At 41.8% G+C, this 22,618-nt stretch overlaps 1 protein-coding gene across 6 annotated transcripts in view; it reads left to right on the forward strand.

Moving 5' to 3' along the window:
• Positions 1-22,618, forward strand: part of KIAA0319 (KIAA0319 ortholog) — a 77,020-nt gene that overhangs the window by 42,701 nt on the left and 11,701 nt on the right. For all 6 annotated transcript variants that reach the window (XM_030881277.2, XM_060307464.1, XM_060307467.1 and 3 more), the window contains 8 exons: positions 562-694; positions 8,632-8,860; positions 13,438-13,561; positions 14,209-14,341; positions 15,364-15,512; positions 16,975-17,126; positions 18,772-18,910; positions 19,593-19,752. In XM_030881277.2, the coding sequence (XP_030737137.2) occupies positions 562-694; positions 8,632-8,860; positions 13,438-13,561; positions 14,209-14,341; positions 15,364-15,512; positions 16,975-17,126; positions 18,772-18,910; positions 19,593-19,752 (1,219 nt within the window). The remainder of the gene's footprint in view (positions 1-561; positions 695-8,631; positions 8,861-13,437; positions 13,562-14,208; positions 14,342-15,363; positions 15,513-16,974; positions 17,127-18,771; positions 18,911-19,592; positions 19,753-22,618) is intronic.

Here is a 22,618-nt window from a genome sequence, read left to right on the forward strand (position 1 = left end):
ACTTTTCTTTCCTTAAATGAATTAGATGAAACTGGCTCCCTTCCAGGTCTAAACTTCTGTGATTCTACTTAGTACATTTTGTTTGCTGTCTTTTAAAGTAGAAATAGGAGGTCTTCATGTAGGATACTGCCTTTATCTGGATTTACACTTAATGATTAGGGTAGTAAAAGGTGTTTTGTAATTATATAAAAGCATCTCAATTCTTTATGAATCTGTCAGTTCAGATACCTATTTGAATTATCAGTAATATATCGTGTGCTGTAGTTGAAGTGAGTTAAAAAAAAAAAGCAGCAGTGCCTGTCACTTTGCTTTTTAAATTCACAACTGAGTTGAAACACCCTCACTCAAATCTGGTGGAAACCCAGAAGAAAAATCATGATGATAATTTAGAAAGAAGAGGTAATCCTCCTTCTAACACATAATATATGGCCATTGAAATCTGTGCAATTATATAATTTCATATAAAATCAAATGTAAACCCCAATAATGTAAATTACAAAATTTATGTTTTAATATCCTTGTGTTTAATTCTAGTTTTCATTTATTTGTCAATCTTTCTAGACAGTACAGATGATACTAAAATAGTGAGTTATCACTGGGAAGAAGTTAATGGGCCCTTCCAAGAGGAGAAGACCTCAGCTGATACCCCCGTCTTACATCTGTCTAACCTTGTTCCTGGAAACTATACTTTCAGGCAAGTGGGTTCGCTTTCCAGCACGGATAATTCGACTAGATAGATAGATGCCGATAGAACTTGTGCTTCTTTTCATTTTGATCAGGAGGCGGCAGATTTGGTTTCCTCTGGGGTTTTGGTTGTCAGCCACTTTACACTCTGATACCGTCATCAATTATATAAATTACAAGTGTGTATTTATTGGAAACCTTTGGATTTGGTTGTCAGGAATAGTATGGGATGGCATCTATTTTGCTGTGTTGAGATACGTGAAAGAAAGTTTCTCTCTTCAGAGTGAAAGTGAGGCAGATTTATAGGATTTACCTGTTTCTTTATCTTTTTACAACTTTTAAAGATATAACTGAAATGTAATAAACTGAACATATTTAAGGTATAAAATTTGATGAGTTTTGACATTTGCATACACCTGTCAGACCATTGTCACATTCAAGATAATAAACATTTCCATCATCCCCAAAAGTTTTCTCATGCCCCTTTGCAATCCAAACCTCTCTCTATTCCTGTCCTTGGGCAACCACTGACCTGCTTTCCCCCACTTTAAATTATCTTGCACTTCCTAGAATTTCACATAAATGGAATTGTACAGTAGGTGCTCCTTTTTGCCTGGCTTCTTTCACTCAGCAAATGATTTTTGAAATTCATTCATGGTGTTGTCTCTATTGATAGTGTGTTCCTTTTCATTGCTGAGTACTATTCCAATGTATGGATATACCACAATTTATCCTTTCATCTAGTATGGACATTGGGTTGTTTATAACTTTGAACTGTTACAAATAAAGCTGCCATGAACATTTGTGTACAAGTCTGTGTGGACATGTATTTTCATTTCTGTGGAGTAAATACCCAGGAGTGGAAAGGCTAGGTTCTACGGTGAGCTTATGTTTAACATTGTAAGAAATTGCCAAACTCTTTTCCAAAGTGGGTGTATTATTTTATATTCCCAGCTGTAGTGGATGAGAGTTCCAGAATCCACATCCTCACCAACACTTGGTGTAATCAGTCTTTTTAATTGTATCTAATTTGATGGGTGGTTGTATCTCATTACGGTTTTAACTTGCATTTTCCTGTTGACTAATGCTATTAAGCATATTTTAGGTGTTTACTGACCATTCATATAACTTCTTTTGTGAAGTCCCCATTCAGATCTTTTTCCTGTTTTAAAAATTACATCTTACTTAGTTGTAAGATTTTTATACATTCTGAAACAAGTTCTTTGTTTTATATATGTGTTGTGGATATTTCCCAGTATATGACATTTTGTTCTCTTAATGGTATCTTTTAAAGAGCAAAAGTTTTAAATTTTGATTGTCTAATTTATCAATTGTTTCTTTTATGTTTCATGCTTTTTGTGTTCTATCTAAGTAAACTTTGTTTAATCACAAGATTGCAAAGATCCTGTTTTCCTTCTAAGTTTTATAGGTCTAGGTTTTATTTTTAGATCTGTGATCTGTTTTGAGTTATTTTTATGTATTGTGTGAGATTTTTGAATGTTAAATCAACCTTGCATTCATGGGATAAACCCTATTTGATCATGATATTCTTTTTGTTTGTTTGTTTGTTTGCGGTACGCGGGCCTCTCACTGTTGTGGCCTCTCCCGTTATGGAGCACAGGCTCTGGACACGCAGGCTCAGTGGCCGTGGCTCACGGGCCCAGCCGCTCCACAGCATGTGGGATCTTCCTGGACCGGGGCACGAACCCGTGTCCCCTGCATCGGCAGGCGGACTCTCAACCGCTGCACCACCAGGGAAGCCCCCATGATATTCTTTTTATGTAGCATGGGATTCAACTTGATAATATTTTTGTCAGGATTTTTATGTCTGTCTTCATGCAAGATTTGGTCTGTGCCTTCTTCTCTCTCTCTCTCTCTCTTTCTGCATTGTCACAAGGTTTTGATATGAGGATTATACTGGCCTAATAAAACAAGTTGACCAGTGATCCATCCTCTTTTATTTTCTGAAATACTTATGAACAACTGGTGGTATTTCTTCCTTGAAAGTTTTATAGAATTCACCAGTAAAATCACCTGGGCCTGGAATTTTCTTTTGGGGAAAGTTTTGATAACAAATTCAATTTCTTTCATAGATGTAAGCCTATTTAGATTTTCTGTTTTTTTTTTATTTTTCTTTTTTATTTTATTTTATTTTATTTTTATTTTATATTGGAGTATAGTTGATTAATGACGATGTGTTATCTGTTTTTTTCTTGTGTCAGTTTTTAGTAAGTTGTATTTTTCAAGAAATTCATCCATTCCTTCTAAATTATCATATTTTTTGGCATAAAGTTGTTCATAGTATTTTCATATTATCCTTTCATGTCTGTAGGATCTGTACTGATAACCTCTTTTTCATTTCCAATATTGGTGATTTGTGTTCCTTTTCTCTTGATAAGTCTAATTAAGGGATTTGTTAATTTTATCTTCTCAAGGAACCCTAACTAGAACTGTTTTAATTATATTTGCCTGTTTTGTAATTTGTTCTTTTCTGCTTTTTACTGTTTCCTTACTCCTGTTTGCTTTTGATTTACTTTGTTCTTTTTCTTCTAACTTCTTAGAGTAGAATCTTGGTTCATTCATATTAGAGCTTCCTTAAAAGCTTATAAATCTTTCACAGGTATAATTTTCATCTAAGTGCTGCTTAGCTGCACCCCACACACTTTAGCTTATTATATTTTTAAGACCTCATATACTGCTTTAAGAATCTGGAGCCCGTACATATGTATTTATGAATCCTCAGAAGTCTAGCCAGCTTAAGAAACTCTCAAGCATCTGACTGGATTCATCTTTGACTAAAAAGTCCACAGAGGTGCTCTAAAATGCTTTGGATTTTACACATGTTGTAAAAACTTCTGTTTTGGTTTATTGGAAATCTCAGCTTAAGAAGCAGTTTACTCCATTAGGATAGCTATTATTTAAAAAATGGAAAATAGCAAGTGTCGGTGAGGCTGTGGAGAAATGGGAATCCTTGTGCATTGCTGGTAGGGATGGAAAATGGTAGAGCTGCTGTGGAAAATAGCTCAGCAATTCCTCAAAAAGTTAAACATAGAATTGCTGTATCTGCAATCTCACTTTAGATATATACCTCAAAGAACTGAGAGCAGAGACTCAAATAGATGCTTGTACACTATCTTCGTCCATTCAGGCTACTATAACAAAAATAACCATAGACTGGGTGGCTTTTTTTTTTTTTAAGGTTTTTTTTTTTTTTAAGGTTGTTTTTTTTTTAATATAAATTTATTTATTTATTTATTGGCTGTGTTGGGCCTTCGTTTCTGTGCCAGGACTTTCTCCAGTTGTGGCGAGCAGGGGCCACTCTTCATCACGGTGCTCTCACTGTCGCGGCCTCTCTTGTTGCGGAGCACAGGCTCCAGACGCGCAGGCTCAGTAGTTGTGGCTCACGGGCCCAGTTGCTCTGCAGCATGTGGGATCTTCCCAGACCAGGGCTCGAACCCGTGTCCCCTGCATTGGCAGGCAGACTCTCAACCACTGCGCCACCAGGGAAGCCCGACTGGGTGGCTTTTAAATGACAGAAATTTATTTCTCATACCTCTGGAAGCTGGGAAGTCCAAGATCAAGGTGCTGGTAGATTTGGTGTCTGGTGAAGGCCCTCTTCACATGGTTTATAGACAGCCATCTTTTCACTGTGTCCTCACATGGTAGAAGGGGTAAGGGAGCTCGCTGAGGTCTCTTTTGTAAGAGTACAAATCCCATTCAGGAGGCCTCTGCCCTCATGACCTAATCACCCAGAAGGTCCCACCTCCAAATACCAGTCACATTAGGGATTAGGTTTCAATATATGAGTTTTGGGGGAACAGAAAACATTCAGTCTATAGCATACTCCAGTGTTAACAGAACAACACAAATGTCCATCAACCGATGAATGAGTAAACAAAATGAGGTATGTACATACAAAGAAATATTATTCAGCCTTAAAAAAATGAGCTACTGAGACATGCTACAGCATGGATGAACTTTGAAGACATTTGGTTAAGTGAATGAAGCCACTCACAAAAGGACAAATGTTGTATGATTCCACTTAGTTAAGGTGCCTAGAGTAGTCAAATTCATAGAGATAGAAAGCGGAATAGTGATTGCCGTGGGGTGGTGGTAGAGGAGAAATGGGGAGTTAGTGTTTAATGGGTACAAAGTTTATGTTTGGGATGATGAAAAAGTTCTGGAGATGGATAGTGGTAATGGTTATACAACAATGTGAATGTACTTAATGCCACTGAATGGTGCACTTAAAAATGGTTAAAATGGTAAGTTACATGTACTTTACCCCAATAAAAAAAAAAGGAAATTTACCTAGCTCTGAAAGCTTCTTTTATTATTGAGTGGATTTCTGGGAATCTATAGGCCTTGTAGGGGTAGAGTGAGTAGCCACATGGGGCATCCAGTGCTCATGTGTGGGGTTTTTTTTTAAACTTTATTTTTTTAAGAGCAGTTTTAGGTTTACAATAAAATTGAAAGATACGGAAATTTCCCATATGTCCCCTGCTCCCCACGTGTTCAGTCTCCCTGTTATCAACATCACTCACCAGAATGGTTCATTTTTTACCAAGGATTAACCCACATTGACACATCATAACCACCAAAAGTCTATAGTTTACCTTAGGGTTCATTCTTGGTGTACATTCTATATGTTTGGGTAAATGTATCATGACGGATATCTATCACTATAGTATCATACAGAGTATTTTCACTGCCCTAAAAATCCTCTGTGCTCTGCTTATTCATCCCTCTCCTTTTCCCCCTCCTCTGGTAACAACTGACCTTTTTACTGTCTTCGTAGTTTTGCCTCTTTCAGAGTATCGTACAGTTGGAAGTATATAGTAAGTGGCCTTCTCAGATTGGCTTCTTTCATGTAGTAATATGCATTTAAGATTTTTCCGTGTCTTTTTATGGCTTGATAGCTCATTTCTTTATAGTGGTGAGTAATATTTCATTGTCTGGATGCACCAAAGTTTATTTATTCATTCACGTACTGAGGGACATCTTGCTTGCTTCCAAGTTTTGGCAATTGTCCATAAAGCTGCCATAAACATTCATGTGCAGATTTTTGTGTGGACAGAAGTTTTCAGCCCCTTTGGGTAAATACCAAGAAGCATGATCGTATGGTAAGAGTATGCTTGGATTTTTTCTTTTTTTGGTTTTTTTTTGATGGCCTGTTTTGTGGCTTATTAAGCATACATTGTACGTTTGGTTTGGCCATTGAGGAGGAGAATGCATTTAAAAGTCAAAATAGAGTAGCTTTTGTTTGTTTATCCAAGGTAAAACTAGGTGGCCATTGTGGACGTGATTTCAGACATGTTTGTGTATTGCTGAGAACTTGAATTTTCTGAACTGTATGGGATCTAAGGACACCACCAGTCATTCTCAAAACAATATCTGCTAGTAGCTTCCAGCTGCAACCTTATTGTCTGAAAGTCATCATCTCTTATAGAGTATGTTCAGTTTTGTAAGAAATTGTCAAACTGTCTTCCAAAGTGGCCGCGCCATTCTGCACTCCCACCGGTAATGAATGAGAGTTCCTGTTGTTCCACATCCTCTCCAGCATTTGGTGTTGCCAGAGTTTCAGATTTTGGCCATAGTATAGGTGCGTAGTGGTATCTCGTTGTTGTTTCAATTTGCATTTCCCTGGTACTGTATGATGTGGAGCATCTTTTCATATGCTTATCTGCCATATTCTTTGCTGAGTAGGTATTTATACTAGTTTGATCCCTGGTTGGGGAACTGGTAAAAACATGTCGTGTATTTATGTTTAGTTTACCACACTGGCTGCCACAGCTTGATCCAGAAGAAATATAGGTTTCGAGAGACAAGTAACAATGCAGGTGTTTAAAAAAATGATATTTTCTTCTTATAATAAGAATAATGCATGTTTGCTATAAAAATAAAAAACAGAATGTATCTAGAAGCAGAAAGAAGGAAATAACACCTCCCATAATTCCACTACCTAGGAATAAACATCCTTAAGAGTGTAGTACTAGGGAGACGCAAGAGGGAAGAGATATGGGAACATATGTATATGTATAACTGATTCACTTTGTTATAAAGCAGAAACTAACACACCATTGTAAAGCAATTATACCCCAATAAAGATGTTTAAAAAAAATTAACATGAGCACATGGCAAATAAAGAAAATAACATAAAAGAAAAAAAAAAAGAGTATAGTACTTATATTTATGGTCCTTTTTCTATACACATAAACTTAAAACTCTTTTCTTACTTGGATCAAAATGTATAAGATGTTTTACAAGCTACTTTCTATATTTTCTTCTAAAATTAAAAAATTTTGTCTTTCATGTTTACATTTTATCCTTCTAGAATTGACTGCATGTCTGCCGTGGTTAGATCCAATTTTATTGGTTCCCACATGGATAATCAGCCTATTGTCCCATTACTGTTTATTGTCTAGTCTGTCCTTTCTCAATCTGCAAGACCACATCTCTTCTATATCAAGTTGTCATATATGAGTGGATCTGATTTTGGATTCCCATTAATTATGTATATCTATGTCATTAAATATTCTGCAACATCATGTTTGATGCTGATACATTTTAGAAAATTAATTTAGCCCCATTATTCAACGTTTGGGGGAACATTCTTATCGTTAAATTTTGGAGTGCAAGTAAAATTTCTGGGTCAGAGGCCTGTATGTTTTTAAGGAGTTTGATATATGTTGCCAAATTATTGTCTACTTCTTATCTGAGGGTTTTGCTAAGGTAAACCTGTGGAAACTTTATGACATAAAAGTCTAAGGGGACTTCAGAAAAGTTATTTTTAAAAGTCTTTCTATAACACTTATTTATTGGGGTAAAATTTATATACAGTGAAATGCCACTTTATGAGGTTCTTTTGATTAATTTTAATTTAATGACTCTTTACCTGTCTCATGGAGACAGGCCTACTTTGTTTTTATGTTGTTGTTTGTTTGTTTTTTTTAACTCCCCAACCAGGGATCAAACCTGTGCCCCCTGCATTGGGAGCACGGAGTCTTAACCACTGGACCGCCAGGGAAGTCCCAAGGCAGGCCTACTGCTAACCCCATTTTACTAGGAAGAAATTCCCTTAGGGGCCCAGAATGTGTCCTGACTCAGCCTGGTTGAGGAGGAAGGACCTTAGGTGTTTGATTTGCCATCAGAGCGAGAACTGGAGTTTGGACCCTGGTTGTATGGAGTATGTGGGATAGAGGCCCAGAATATGGGGGCCCCCTGTACAGGTACCTTACCTACAAATAAGGCCTGTGTTCTTTCCAGAGCTTCATTCTCATATTCCTATTTATACCTGTTACACATGCATTGCTGCTCCAAACTAAATCTTGGCCCCAGAAGAATGAAGTGACCTTATTTCACTGATCCAGTTGCCACATCACCAATGAGTTTACTACAGGAGGATCAGTGCAGCTCTCTGTGTTGTTTGTGTAGGCAGAGTATCGTTTGTATTTCAAAGTGCTTAATCCTAAAATTGCTTTGCAAGGAGTGTCCTGAAAACACTTCATATTAAGTCCTCTAGAAAAGAATGAGAAAATGAAAAAGCTTTGTAGCTGAAAGTTCAGGAGTGATTTGCTGTCTCTACAAGCTCAGACCTGCAGGCAGGAGTTAAAGCGGATACACTTTGAGTGTCAGGTGGTAGAGAGAGGCTTCTGTGTTGTCTGAGGATGGTCTCTTCATCCAGCATCTCAGAGAGTAATGAGAAACCCAGACAAAATAAAACTCTATCGTGTGAATATATTACTAGCTAAAAATAAAGTACATCAACAGAAACAAAGAAAAAACATAGCCTCAGGTCTCTGTTCTTTCCTCAGCTTCATCCTCAAATTTCTATTTACACCTGCTCTCAGTTGTTCTGAGAAATGTACCATAAGCAGACTAAATTGACCACTTGCCTTGAGATTTGTCATATTCGTGCAGTGTAATAGCTTCCTCTCCTTTTCACAGACTGACTGTTACAGACTCAGATGGAGCCATTAGCTCCACAACAGCAGCCCTGATAGTCAACAGTGCTGTGGACCATCCACCAGTTGCCAATGCGGGACCAAATCAGACCATAACTTTGCCCCAAAACTCCATCACTTTGAATGGAAACCAGAGCAGTGATGATCACCAGATTGTCCTCTATGAGTGGTCCCTGGGGCCCGGGAGTGAGAGCAAAGAGGTGGCCATGCAGGTGAGTTCTCCATCCTGCCTTCAGACTTTTATTTGTCTATCTGTGTGTTCATCTGTCCGTCCGTCCATCCATCTATCTATCTATCTAAAATATTGGTACAGGGGGCAGCTAAATTCAGAAAATGTTTTATAAAGTTGTCTGATATATTACAACTAATAGAAGAACAGCTAAACTCACAAATCTTCCAAATTTATGTCACTTTCCTTCACCCACTCTATATAAGCCCAGGATAGCAACTAAGCAGCTCCTGTACAGACAACTTGACCTTGAGGTTAGTTTAGGAAAAGTCTGACCTAACATTTGCTACAGAAATATTATTTTAGTATTAGGATAAACCTTAGGAATAATCTAATCTAAACCTCATTATCAGAAAATTCCTTTTTATTTTGTTTCTCCTATTTTTAGAAACTGCATGTTACCTTTTCTGGATCCAGTGGGCTCTTGTTAAGATCTTTTTGTATTTACCTTTTGATTTGTTCAGATTGCGAATATATCTGTCTAAAGTCATAATAACCTTGAAACATTGCTGTATTTGTATGCGTGAGTATGTGTGAGCTGTTTGCTTATTCTACTTCTGGTGATGGCCAGCTTGTTTTCTTTTTTTTTTTTTTGCGGTACGCGGGCCTCTCACTGTTGTGGCCTCTCCCGCTGCAGAGCACAGGCTCCGGACGTGCAGGCTCAGAGGCCATGGCTCACGGGCCCAGCCGCTCCGCGGCATGTGGCATCTTCCCGGACCGGGGCACGAACCCGTGTCCTCTGCATCGACAGGCAGATTCTCAACCACTGCGCCACCAGGGAAGCCAAGCTTGGTATTTTTGAAGTTATGTTATTATTTAAGAGTTTAATGGAAGAAAGATAGTACCTTACATTACCACCTTCCTCTTCTCCTTCAAACTCCATCTCACCAGTCCAAGACAAATTTCTCATTAGTGTTTATGGTGAAGTCAGACATTCCATGAAAACTGACCTACTTTACTTTTTGATATTTCTGGAAAGTGCTTTGTGATTATGATGAATTAAAAATGACTGGTTGGATGCATGGGTCTTGAAAGAGCCGTGAGTCCTCTAGATACCCTTGGAGAGCACTTGGTACAGAGTTCATCTCTACCTAAGAGTTGTGGCAAATGCTCTGTTTGCTTCTGTTAGGTTAAGAATTCGCATTTGGTGGGGTTTGGATACAAACAGGAAGATGGGTATTTTGTATTTTCTCAGTTAAAAAATATTCCAAATTTTCTTTCCCTAATTACTGGGAAGTATGTGCCCAGAGCTAATGCCCCAGTACATCCAAGTCTAATGAACATATATCCAAAGGAAGTCACTAGTGCTGGGCTGCAGACCTAGCCTCGCTGCTCTGAACACCTGCCCATCTGCTGCAGACACTCTTAGATTATCCACAGTAACAATGTCACTGCCTTGTGATTGACTGATAAGATGTCAAAAGGGGTGACGCTTTTTATGAATTGGGGCAATCGCAAAGATCAGCTCTTAAACCAGCCTCTCTTACACTAGTCTAAAAATCGCCAAGGCAGGCTGCAGAGGCTATGCTTTGCGCTGGGGAGGTCACTGAAGGTCAGTGAAGCCTGTGCAGCTACCTGAATCCTATGGCTGCTTTGAGGGCTCTCAGGGAATTAGTCTGCTCACTTCTCATTTGCCACAAGATTCCTTTTTATTGTGTGCATAAGCATTCATGTAACCATATTAATTTTGAGGCACATATTACTAGGAAATTATACTTTATAGAGCTCTTCAGAAAAAAAGTACTTTGCTCTACTGAGTCATAGTAGGGAAAAGCCCTTTTTTTAAGTTCTTAAAATAATGCATTTCAAATTTCAGAAGTTCCCCTTGTGATAACACACTTGATTTTCTATCCATTTTTTTCCATTTTTCCACTAAAACTCTAAAACACACACACACACACAGGGATTTCCCAGGTGACACAGTGGTTAAGAATCTGCCTGCCAAGGCAGGGGACACGGGTTCGAGCCCTGGTCCGGGAAGATCCCACATGCCGCGGAGCAACTAAGCCCATGAGCCACAACTACTGAGCCTGCGCTCTGGAGCCCGCAAGCCACAACAACTGAAGCCTGCGCGCCTAGAGCCCCTGCTCCACAACAAGAGAAGCTACCGCAATGAGAAACCTGTGCACGGCAACAAAGAGTAGCCCCCACTCACCACAACTAGAGAAAGCCTGCGCGCAGCAACGAAGACCCAACGCAGCCAAAAATAAATAAATAAATAAATAAATAAATAAATAAAACAGGTACATTTATCTTTAGATAATCTTGTGATCTGTGAAAATAAATAAATTATAATAGGACTTAAAGTTAAAAATCCTTTTCAGGATGCCATGAACTTCAAACATAGGCAATAACTGGAAATATTACCAACAACACAGCAGCAACAAAATGAAAGGGTATTAACCTGTAGGCAATAAGTAGCTAGCTACTATATACTCAATTGAAAAAATGCCTTATTGAAAAGTTTTGTTGTCCTAGCATTTAAAAAATTTATATTTACAGCAAGGACTTACTGCATAGCACAGGGAATTATATTCAATATCTTGTAATAACCTATAATGGAAAAGAATCTGAAAAAGAATATATATATATATATACACATATATATATAATTTAATCACTTTGCTCTACACCTGAAACATTTTAAATCAACTATACTTCAGTAAACCTTTTTAGAAAAGAAATACATGCAGGGCTTCCTTGGTGGCACAGTGGTTGAGAGTACGCCAGCCAATGCAGGGGACACGGGTTCGTGCCCCGGTCCGGGAAGATCCCACATGCCACGGAGTGGCTGGGCCCATGAGCCATGGCCGCTGAGCCTACACATCTGGAGCCTGTGATCCACAACGGGAGAGGCCACAAGAGTGAGAGGCCTGCGTACCACAAAAAAGAAAGAAAGAAAGAAAGAAAAAAATACATGCAAAAAATTCAATTCAAAAGATAACAATAAATGGAGAAAAATAACAAAATTTATTTATTTAGGGCTTCCCTGGTGGCGCAGTGGTTGAGAGTCCGCCTGCCAACGCAGGGGGCACGGGTTCGTGCCCCGGTCCGGGAAGATCCCACATGCCACAGAGTGGCTGGGCCCGTGAGCCATGGCCGCTGAGCCTGCGCATCCGGAGCCTGTGCTCCGCAACGGAAGAGGCTGCGACAGTGAGAGGCCCACGTACCGTCAAAAAATATATATATATTTATTTTTTTATTATTATTAAATTAAATTTATTTATTTATTTTTGGCTGCACTGGGTCTTTGTTGCTGCACGCGGGCTTTCTCTAGTTGCAGCGAGTGGGGGCTACTCTTCGTTGCGGTGCATGGGCTTCTCATTGCGGTGGCTTCTCTTGTTGCAGAGCACCGGCTCTAGGCACGCAGGCTTCAGTAGTTGTGGTACATGGGCTCAGTAGTTGTAGCTCACGGACTCTAGAGCACAGGCTCAGTAGTTGTGGCTCACGGGGTTAGTTGCTCCATGGCATGTGGGATCTTCCCAGACCAGGGCCCGAACGCGTGTCCCCTGCATTGGCAGGAGGATTCTTAACCGTTGCGCCACCAAGGAAGCCCACAAAATTTATTTTTGATTATAAAAGTAATACATTAATTACTTCCTGTGGTTAAAAACAAACAGGGCCTCCCTGGTGGCACAGTGGTTGAGAGTCCGCCTGCCGATGCAGGGGACGCGGGTTCATGCCCCGGTCCTGGAGGATCCCATGTGCCGCGGAGCAGCTGGGCCCGTGAGCCATGGCTGCTGGGCCTGCGCATCCGGAGCCTGTGCTCTGCAGCGGGGGAGGCCACAACAGTGAGAGGCCCACGTACCGCAAAAAAAACACACAAAAAACAAAAAACAAAAAAAACACACAAAAAAACAAACTCAAATTCTGATAAAGTGAAAATACACCTTGACCTCTTCCAAGTCCCTTTACTCAAGATAATTACTTTTATGAGTTTAATGTGTGTGCATACCAATCTCCTCTATGTGTTTGCATACATGTATATGTGCATGTAGCAAATATCTATCATGCTGTATCCATTGTTTCACAGCTTTCTTTTTTTGCTTCGTAATATGTCTTTGACATCTTTCCACTTTATTCTTTATAAATCTACTTTATTCTTTTAAACTTTTTTTTCAACTAGCATCCCACAGTGTATTGTGGTGGGTTTGGCCATTCCCCTGTTGATGATTGTTTAGATTGTTTCCATTTTTTTTGGTGTCATAGGCAATGCCTCAGTCAGCACCTATGGGCGAGTCTCCATCATTGCACACGTGGGCGTTTCTCTAGTGTAGATACTCAGTAGAAATGCTGGGTTGAAGAGCATGTTCTTTTAACATTTGAATGGATGCTGCCAGATTGGCTTCCAAAAAGGCCATATTAATTTATATTCTTTCAATAGCATCTGAGGATAGACAATGGACTTCAGATCCCATTTTCCTGGGACACGCACATTTTTTTTTAAAGCAGGATCTCCTCATTTAGTAAAATCACTAGTTTTTCATTATGTCATGCTAATTACTTGTGCTTCTTTAATATTATTTTTTCTTTTTCATTTTTGTATTTGCTGTTACTTAGGGAGTAGAGACACCGTACCTTCATTTGTCTGCAATGAAGGAAGGAAATTATACATTTCAGCTGATGGTAACAGATTCTTCAAGGCAGCAATCCACAGCTGTGGTCACTGTGATTGTCCAGCCTGGTAGGTGAGATGGGAAAGGGATTTAGCCCCAAAGATTAAAACAGAAATGACATCTGGGCTTCTGGGCTTCAGACCAGCCAAATTTGGTACAAATTCTCTAAATCTTTGAACTATCAAGAAATCAGGGCTGCAGAGCTGAATCTTAATATCAAGGCAATTTGCTTTTGTGGTTCTGAATTATGTCCCGGCTTGTCTCCAAACCATGGCATGAAGGACAAAATGAGAGCTATCTCCAGAGTCACTGTGGGCTCTGATGCCATGCCCCACTCTGCTGCAAAGCTCTAGGGCATTCTTGAAGAGGCTGGTAGTTATGTGTGGCTTGATACTCAGATGGCTTGTGGCCAGACATTGGGGAATTAACTACAGTTCCACTCCGTGACTTTTAAGGTATTTTAAAGAAACCAAAGACGTACATATTAGGGAACAGTATTTCTTGCTGCCTGTAACCCCCATCTCAAACTTAGAATGTTTAACTCCTGGGTCAGCTAGGAGACTGCAGTGTTTCACCCCAGGATTCCCAAAGGACAGGGCATGCTCTAGTAGCTGCCTGAGCTGAATATGAGTAATTTGCTTAAATAAAGAAATCAGGGGATGGCAGACTTAATGTAAAGAGATAATATTTCTTCACACCGTTTCTATAATTCTAGAAGACAACAGGCCTCCGATGGCTGTCGCCGGCCCGGATCAGGAGCTGGTCTTCCCGGTGGAAAGCACCACCCTGGATGGGAGCAGAAGCAGTGATGACCACGGCATTGTTTTCTACCACTGGGAGCATGTCAGGTAGTCAGCGCACCTCATCACTGAGTGCTGGGTTCACCCCCTGGATGAGAGCTAACATTACCCCTGCTCTGGAGGGTCTACGTTAAACACTCAGCTTGAGAGTGTTGAGGAGTCAGTATTTAAGCACATTTCTAGAAGTGGCCAGGGAACTATTGATTGGATTCTGTATCAGGTGTGGATGGACAAGATGGACATTCCTTGACAGTGGAGAGAGGTGGAGCTGGGGCAGGTGGACAGGGCAGTCTTGGTGTGAGGTGAGCTTCATGACAGAAGTGGTGCAGGGGAACCTGGGTGGGGTCCTCACGAGGCCCCCCAGTCTGTACTCACTCAAACCACGTGCAGTGACTGTAGACAACAGAAGTGCAGAGTTCAAGGGGATTCCTTTATCCTCCAGCATTTTCTGTGCTGTACATGCTTAATCTCATGGAATCCTAGGTCATTTCTTAAGAGGTAAGTGATAATATTATTCCCATTTTAAAGATGAAGAAACTGAGGCTTGCAGAGATGAGTCAGTCCCAGGGTCTCTGGTTGCCCAGATGGTAAGAGCAAGAGCTGAGGCTCAATCGTGGGTCTTCCTGACTACAAAGCCCACGATCTTCACGACTCCGCTGCATTGAATAATTCCTCATGAGCCAGGAGATCAATTACCTGGCTTGCTCTCTCCTCCTCCACACTCTCTCGAAAGATAACTGAGGATTTCAGCTGATTTTATTCAAAGGAGAAACAGGAATAGTTTATAAGGCTCCATTCTGATCATTTCACTGACAGTTCAATTTAAAAAAACAGAAGACTCCAAAATCCTCTTCCCAGGAATCCAGCAGCCTCTTTCTGAAATAGGCTTTAACTTGTGACTCTTACATAGAACTAGAGAATCTAAATGAATACAAAATTATCTTAGAATTCTCTAGATGGTATATATTATTGCTGTGAAAAGAAGCATTTATAAGGACACAAGCAACATACCTGCCGTCGTCAGAATCCCATGCCCCCTGCCTTTTGTTAATGACTGTCCTGTTTCACAGAGGCCCCAGCGCAGTGGAGATGGAAAACATCGACAAAGCTATAGCCACAGTAAGCGGTCTTCAGGTGGGTACCTACCACTTCCGTTTAGCGGTGAAAGACCAGCAGGGACTAAGCAGCACGACCACCCTCAGCGTTACCGTGAGGAAGGGTGAGTCAAGGCAGAGGGCAGGTGGATCTGCCAGTGGAGGAGGTTGGGCCCCTTCTGCTTTTCAGTCTCACAGACCCTAAGCCAGGCCATGGTTATCCAGAAACGTTAGTGTTTGCTTATTGGCTATAGCAGATACCGAACTCTGCTTGGCCAAGCAAAGGTCACTCTTCTTCCGTCCACGTGCACAGCATTTCCTTCTGTTTGTGGAGTGTGTGTCCTAATAGCTTCATTCTCCTTCTGCGACTACTGGCAACTAAAGCCCCATGTCCTAGTGACCACATGATGCTTTGCTTTCCCTCTTCCTTGGAAATCTAAGAGCAGAGATGGTTTCAAATTCCCTGTTGTTTCTTAATATGAAATGTGTGGTCCAATCTATGACATCCTGCTTTATGTACTTGTCTCTTTTTTCTTTTCCATTTGACCATGATCTGGTTGAAGACCTTTGTTTCAGATATTTCTGTCTCTTCCACGTGGCACAGTGCTAGACTCATGGCAAATCAAAGATGTTGGTTACTTCAGTGAATGAATAAATGATTATGATGTATTGAAGATCAGAGGTGTAAAAGAGCATGGCTGGATGGTAAAATCCATTCACCAGTATTATGGACCAGCAAGAGTGTCAGTTCATTGGGGAGGGTGGCTGAGACAAAGGCAGAAGCTCAGCCTTGAGGTATTGTATGTGTCAAGTGTCATGCTGAGGAATTTGGACTTTATTTGCTGGGCAGTTGGGAAAGGATGAAACAATTTTATCAGCACAGTGACATCGATTTGAGTTTTTTTCAAACGTTTTATTATGGAAGTTTTCAGCCATATATAATAGTAGAGAAAGTATGGGGACATGTGCATAAAAGGGGGTGGTTGTCTTAAGTTCCAGTTTTGAAGCTCGATAGGGTCTAGATATTGTTTCTTATAGAAGGATTTTGGGGTTTACTCAATTTACTGCCAGTCTATTTCTATTCTTTCTAGCCTTTCCCTGTATGGACAATGGAATTAAGCCTCCTCAGTGCCAGATTCTCCCCACTGCCCTGAATCCTCCCTCTTCAATTTACTTAGACAAGCAAGATTTGGTACTGTTAGAAACAAAAATATTTCTGTGGCCAGATAGTGCGGACCAGTACAAAATAATCCATAGCATATTTTAAACCAAAATATTTTCATTTTCCAGACCCCAAACATAAGTAAGATCATGATTTCTCTTTTTTAAAAAGAGAAAAAACTGTAATGATAATAGAAAACTGTCCAGCATGTAGGCTGCCAAATCACAACTAGCTAAGTGCAAAAAGAACTTTAAGAAAGTCTGTATGTTATCTAATGGGTATTTGGGGCAGGAAGTGATGCTTTTTGGATATTTTAAATCTACATGTCTGCAAGATGGAATAGTCATGGATAGTTCGTGATACACTTCTATCACAAGTGTTTTAAATCAATTTCTTTGCTTTCATTTTTGCTATATTTGACTTAGAAAATAATAGTCCTCCCAGAGCCCAGGCTGGTGGCAGACATGTTCTTGTGCTTCCCAATAACTCCATTACTTTGGATGGTTCAAGGTCTACTGATGACCAAGGAATTGTGTCCTATCTGTGGATCCGGGACGGCCAGAGTCCAGCAGCTGGAGTGAGTACTTGAAGAGAATTGCCCCTGGACCACTAATCATTATGTCTGTATTAGTTTGCTAGGGCTGCATAACAAAATAGCATAGACGGGGTGACTTGAACAACAGATATTTGTGTTCTTCCAGTTCTGGAGGCTGCGAAGTCCAAGATCAAGGTGCTAGCCAGTTTGGTTCCAGATGAGAGCTCTCTTCCTGGTTCTCAGACAGCTGCCTTCTTGCTGTGTCCTCACAGGGGTGGGGCGGGGGTTGGGGGTGGCAGGAGAGAGAGAGGAGAGAGGGGAGGGGAGGGGGAGAGAGAGGGCTCTTGGGTATTTCTTCTTATAAGGACACTAATCCTATGGGATCAGGACCGCAACCTATGACCTCATTTAACCTTAATTACCTCTTAATAGACCTTATCTCAAATAGAGCCACACTGGGGGATTAGGGCTTCAGCAGATGAGGGAACACAGTTAACTCCATAGCAATGTCTCTGTTATGACCTCATCTCCCTTTCCATGGTCCCCACTAAGGTGTTTATGCTTCTAGGTTTCTTCTGAGGGCTGGAGGCAGCAGGCTGCTGTTCAGTTTAAACAAATCTGAAGTCCCTTCTGACTTTTTCCTTGCCCAGACTTTGCGTAGGGTCAGAAACCATAGCCTGGAGGGACTTTGAAACCATGTCTTCTCATGGGACTCATTCTGCTCCTTAGCTTCCCCATTGTTCCTATTTTGGTCCAAATGGATTCTTTCCTTTTCCTCAACATTGTACCAGATAGGTCAATAGATCGAGGATTGCTATTCCCATTTCCTAAGTACAGAGAATGAGATGCAGGGATGGAAAGAGACTTGGCCAAGGTCAACTAACTCATCCTTAGTCAAACCAGATAGACCTAGGTTTTTAGCTCCTGGCAGGCCTTTTTCCCCATTAGATCACTCTGCCTCTTAGGCTGTAAATTTAGGTACATCTTCATTCCTCCTGTTGCTAAGGACTTGAGAGATGCAAATTCACTCTTGGAGATGTACTGAAGGAGTGGTCCCAGGGAAAGAACTGAAAATGCTTTCTAATTTCTAAAGTAACTCTGGAATGAATACTGTTCAGCCAGATGGTGGGTTAGCCTCTAAGTGTAATTATAACAGCTGTCTGATCAGAGCCCTTGTTACCACCCTCTTCTGTTAGCAAGTTCAGAGAGAGGGTCTGGGAGATTCTTCTCGAATTCTCTGAGCAGAGATGTTGCTACTCAGGCTCTTGGGTCATTTGAGAAGGTGAACCTGATACACCATGAGGAAACCCGAGATGAGAGCATTGTAAAACTATCTTTAAAAATAAGACCCAGAAAGCTCTTCAAAGAGAGTGCTTCACCCTCCAGGTCTCTGCCCTAATTTCGGTGGTTTCCCCCTCTGTAGGGTGGAATTTGGTAATTCCTAGAGGGCCCTTGGGAAGCAGCTCAGCTCACAAAGTCCTGTCTGAGGATTGTGCCTCCTGGTGCTTTAAAAGTGGGAGAGACGCTGAGGATTGCCCGGACCTTCACTAACCCACCACCTTGCTTCCTGTTCACCCTGTCCCTTAGAATCATGCATGTGTGACAAAGACGGGACCCCGAGGTTTGGGATCAACAGAGGCCCAGGTTGGGAGCTGACTATTGAATCATGAACTGGGTTATTTCTCAGGATGTCATGGATGGCTCTGACCACAGCACGGCCCTGCAGCTCACCAACCTGGTGGAGGGGGTCTACACTTTCCACCTGCGAGTCACTGACAGTCAGGGCGCCTCGGACGTGGACACTGCCACCGTGGAAGTGCGGCCAGGTGCGCTCACAGGCTTCCGGGCCTGGGTTTGTGGGGCTGGTCCGTGAGCGGGGGCGGGGGGGAGAGGTCAGCCTTTGGGGCTCCTTGCAGGTGACAGTGGAACCCGGTGTGGGAAGCTGGGCCCACTTGGAGGTTTCCTCTGCCTGTGGTTATCTATCCCCAAACAGATCCAGCCTCCTAACTCATTAGGGAGAATTGGGTCTGGCAGCAGGACTCCCTGGTCACTTTGGTTTTCCTGCCAGAAGACAAAGACCTAATGTGAGGTGGACACGAGGCCTTCATTCCTGGGAGCGCGGAGAGGGCAGCTCCAGCAAGGTGGCCACACCGACCCCCGGCATAAAGTGGGCCGGGCCCGCAGTGCTCGGAGACATAGTTCTCTTACCAGGCCCAAGGAGGTGTGTGAGGTCCCAGAATTTCACGTGAGCCCAGAGGCAGATTAGTCACACCTCCTTATCATCTGGGGAAAAATGAATAGACAGCAAGCTGATATAAAAGAAGGAAGAAGTACTCTCGGATAGTGGCCCCCGTGGTACTTGGAAGAATTGACCTGAGCCCTAGAACCTAAGCATAGAAATCACACAGGGGTCATTTAAAGCTCTTTAACTATTACACAGGCCTTGCTCCTCCTATTATCAAGCCTGGGGTTTCCAGGTGGAAAGCCTATGTCTTCTCATTTCCCCAGACCCGAAGAAGAGCGGCCTGGTGGAGCTGATCCTGCAGGTTGGCGTTGGGCAGCTGACGGAACAGCAGAAGGACACCCTTGTGAGGCAGCTGGCGGTGCTGCTGAATGTGCTGGACTCAGACATCAAGGTTCAGAAGATTCAGGCCCTCTCGGATCTCAGGTAAGATCCGCACCGTCCAGCCTGAAGCTCGTCGTTTCCTCTCGTTCTCTGTCTTTGCACGCATGTTTATCCCATTCATATTCTTTTTTTTTCCTCAAAGGGAAGCAGTAAGGACAACATCATTATAGGTCCTTCCCACAAGTCTCGGTAAATGTTTGTTGATCGAGAATGTTCTGAAGGAAGGCATAGGGAACGTCAGAGGGAGCTGGGTTTTAGTTCTGGTATCATCGGAGGGTGTGCGCATGGTCTGGGGCACGCACGGGGGATGCCTCACAGCCAGGCTTCATCCCTGCCCCGTGTTTAGGGGCTGAGACTTCTCTCAGTGTGAGAGGATTATGGGTACCATTGCTGTCTTCTGAGGGTCTATAAGGTTCAACCTCTTCCTTGATTTCTTATAAGATTTACAATTTTAATTGAGTTTTTAAAAAACTCTTATCCAACTTATGAACAGGGAAGTGGGATGGGGAGAGAGAGAGAGAGAGAGAGAGAGAATATGGGAATAAAAACCTACTATTCGCAGTGAATCCATCTGCCAGTTATTGTCAGCTGTTCTGTTTAGGTTTGCTTTTCAGATAACTGAAATTTACTTAGAAAAATAATAAATTAAAAATACTAGTTATTTTTTTACGGAACTCTTTCCAAAATGGATCATACATTTCCCTTTCTTATATCAAACACTGAACCAAACACATCTGAAAATCAATAAAACCAAAAGTTGTTTCTTTCTCTTTTTTTTATAAATTTATTTATTTATTTTTGGCTGTGTTGGGTCTTCGTTTCTGTGCGAGGGCTTTCTCTAGTTGCGGCAAGCGGGGGCCACTCTTCATCGCGGTGCACGGGCCTCTCCCGTTGCGGAGCACAGGGTCCAGATGCGCAGGCTCAGTAGTTGTGGCTCATGGGCCCAGTTGCTCCGCGGCATGTGGGAGCTTCCCAGACCAGGGCTCGAACCTGTGTCCCCTGCACTGGCAGGCAGATTCTCAACCACTGCACCACCAGGGAAGCCCCAAAAGTTGTTTCTTTGAAAGATCAACAAAATCGATAAAGCTTTAGCTAGAATGACCAAGAAAAAGAGAGAAGACTCAAACTGCTGAAATCTGGAATGAAAAGGGATATCACTACCAACCTTATAGAAATGAAAAGGATTATAAATGAAAAGGAATTAGTTAAGATGAGGTCATACTGGAGTAGAGTGGACCCTTAATCCAACATGACTGTGTCCTTATAAGAAAAGAGACACAGAGACAGACACACAGAGAACCTGCCATGTGATACTGGAGGTAGAGATTGGAGGGATGTGTCTACAAGCCACAGAACGCCAAGGATTGCCAGCAACAGCAGAAGCTAAGAGAAGGGCATGGAGCAGATTCTCCCCTAGAGCCTTCCGAGAGGATGGTCCTACCAACACCTTGATTTTGGAATTCTAGCCTCTAACACTGTGGGAGAATAAATTTCTGTTGTGTTAAGCCACCCAGTTTGTGGTACATTTTTATGGCAACATTTGGAAACTAATACAGATTTGAATAAAATCTCTCCAAAGAAAATATACAAATGCCAATAAGCACGTGAAAAGATGCTCAGCATCACTAGCTATTAGGGAAATGCAAATCAAAATCACATTGAGGTACCACTCCACACCCACCAGGATGGCTGTAATCCAGAAGACAGACCATAACAAATGTTGGCAAGTATATGGAAAAATTGGAACACTCATACGTAGCTGGTGGGAATGTAAATGGTGTAGCCACTGGGGAAAACAGTTTGTCAGTTCCTCAAAGTGCTAAATGTAGAGCTACCATACGACCCAGTAATTCTGCTCCTGGGTATATACCCAAGAGAAATGATAAACATATGTCCATACGAAATCTGGCACGTGGGAGACTCAAGAGGGAGGAAATATGGGGATATATGTATATGTGTAGCTGATTCACTTTGTGATACAGCAGAAACTAACACACCATTGTAAAGCAAGTATACTCCAATAAAGATGTTAAAAAAAAAAAAAAGAAATCTGGCACGTGAACATTCACAGTGGCGTTATTCATATAGCCAAAAAGTAGATACAATCCAAATGTCATCGACTGATGAGTGGATAAATAAAATGAGATATATTCATACAATGGAATAATATTTGGCAATTCAAAGGAGGGGGAAATACTGATATATGCTGCAACTTGGATGAGCTTTGAAAACATTATGCTAAATGAAAGAAGCCAGATGTGAAATGCCTCATATATATTCCATTTATATCAAAAGCCCAGAATAATTAAACCTACAGAGACAGAAAAGTAGATTAGTGTTTGGCAGGAGCTGAGGGGCGGCATGGGGGCGGCTCTTAGTGGGTGTGGAGTTTCTGTGATGATGGAAATGTTCTGGAATTATTTATTTATTTTTATACTTATTTTTGGCTGTGTTGGGTCTTCGTTTCTGTGCTAGGGCTTTCTCTAGTTGCTGCAAGTGGGGGCCACTCTTCATCGCGGTGCGCGGGTCTCTTCACTATCGCGGCCTCTCTTGTTGCGGAGCACAGGCTCCAGACACGCAGGCTCAGTAGTTGTGGCTCACGGGCCTAGTTGCTCCGCGACATGTGGGATCCTCCCAGACCAGGGCTCGAACCCGTGTCCCCTGCATTAGCAGGCAGATTCTCAACCACTGCGCCTCCAGGGAAGCCCATGTTCTGGAATTAGATGGTGGTGTTGGTTGCACAACTTTGTGAGTATACCGAAGGCCACTGAATTGTACACTTCAGAAGGGTGACTTTTGGGAGTTCCCTGGTGGCCTAGTGGTTAGGATTCTGGGTTTTCACTGCCTTGGCCCCAGGTTCAATCACTGGTCTGGGAACTGAGATCCTGCAAGCTGCACAGCACCGCCA

This window comes from Globicephala melas, chromosome 11 (genome assembly GCF_963455315.2).
Source record: "Globicephala melas chromosome 11, mGloMel1.2, whole genome shotgun sequence".
Taxonomy (NCBI): domain Eukaryota; kingdom Metazoa; phylum Chordata; class Mammalia; order Artiodactyla; family Delphinidae; genus Globicephala; species Globicephala melas.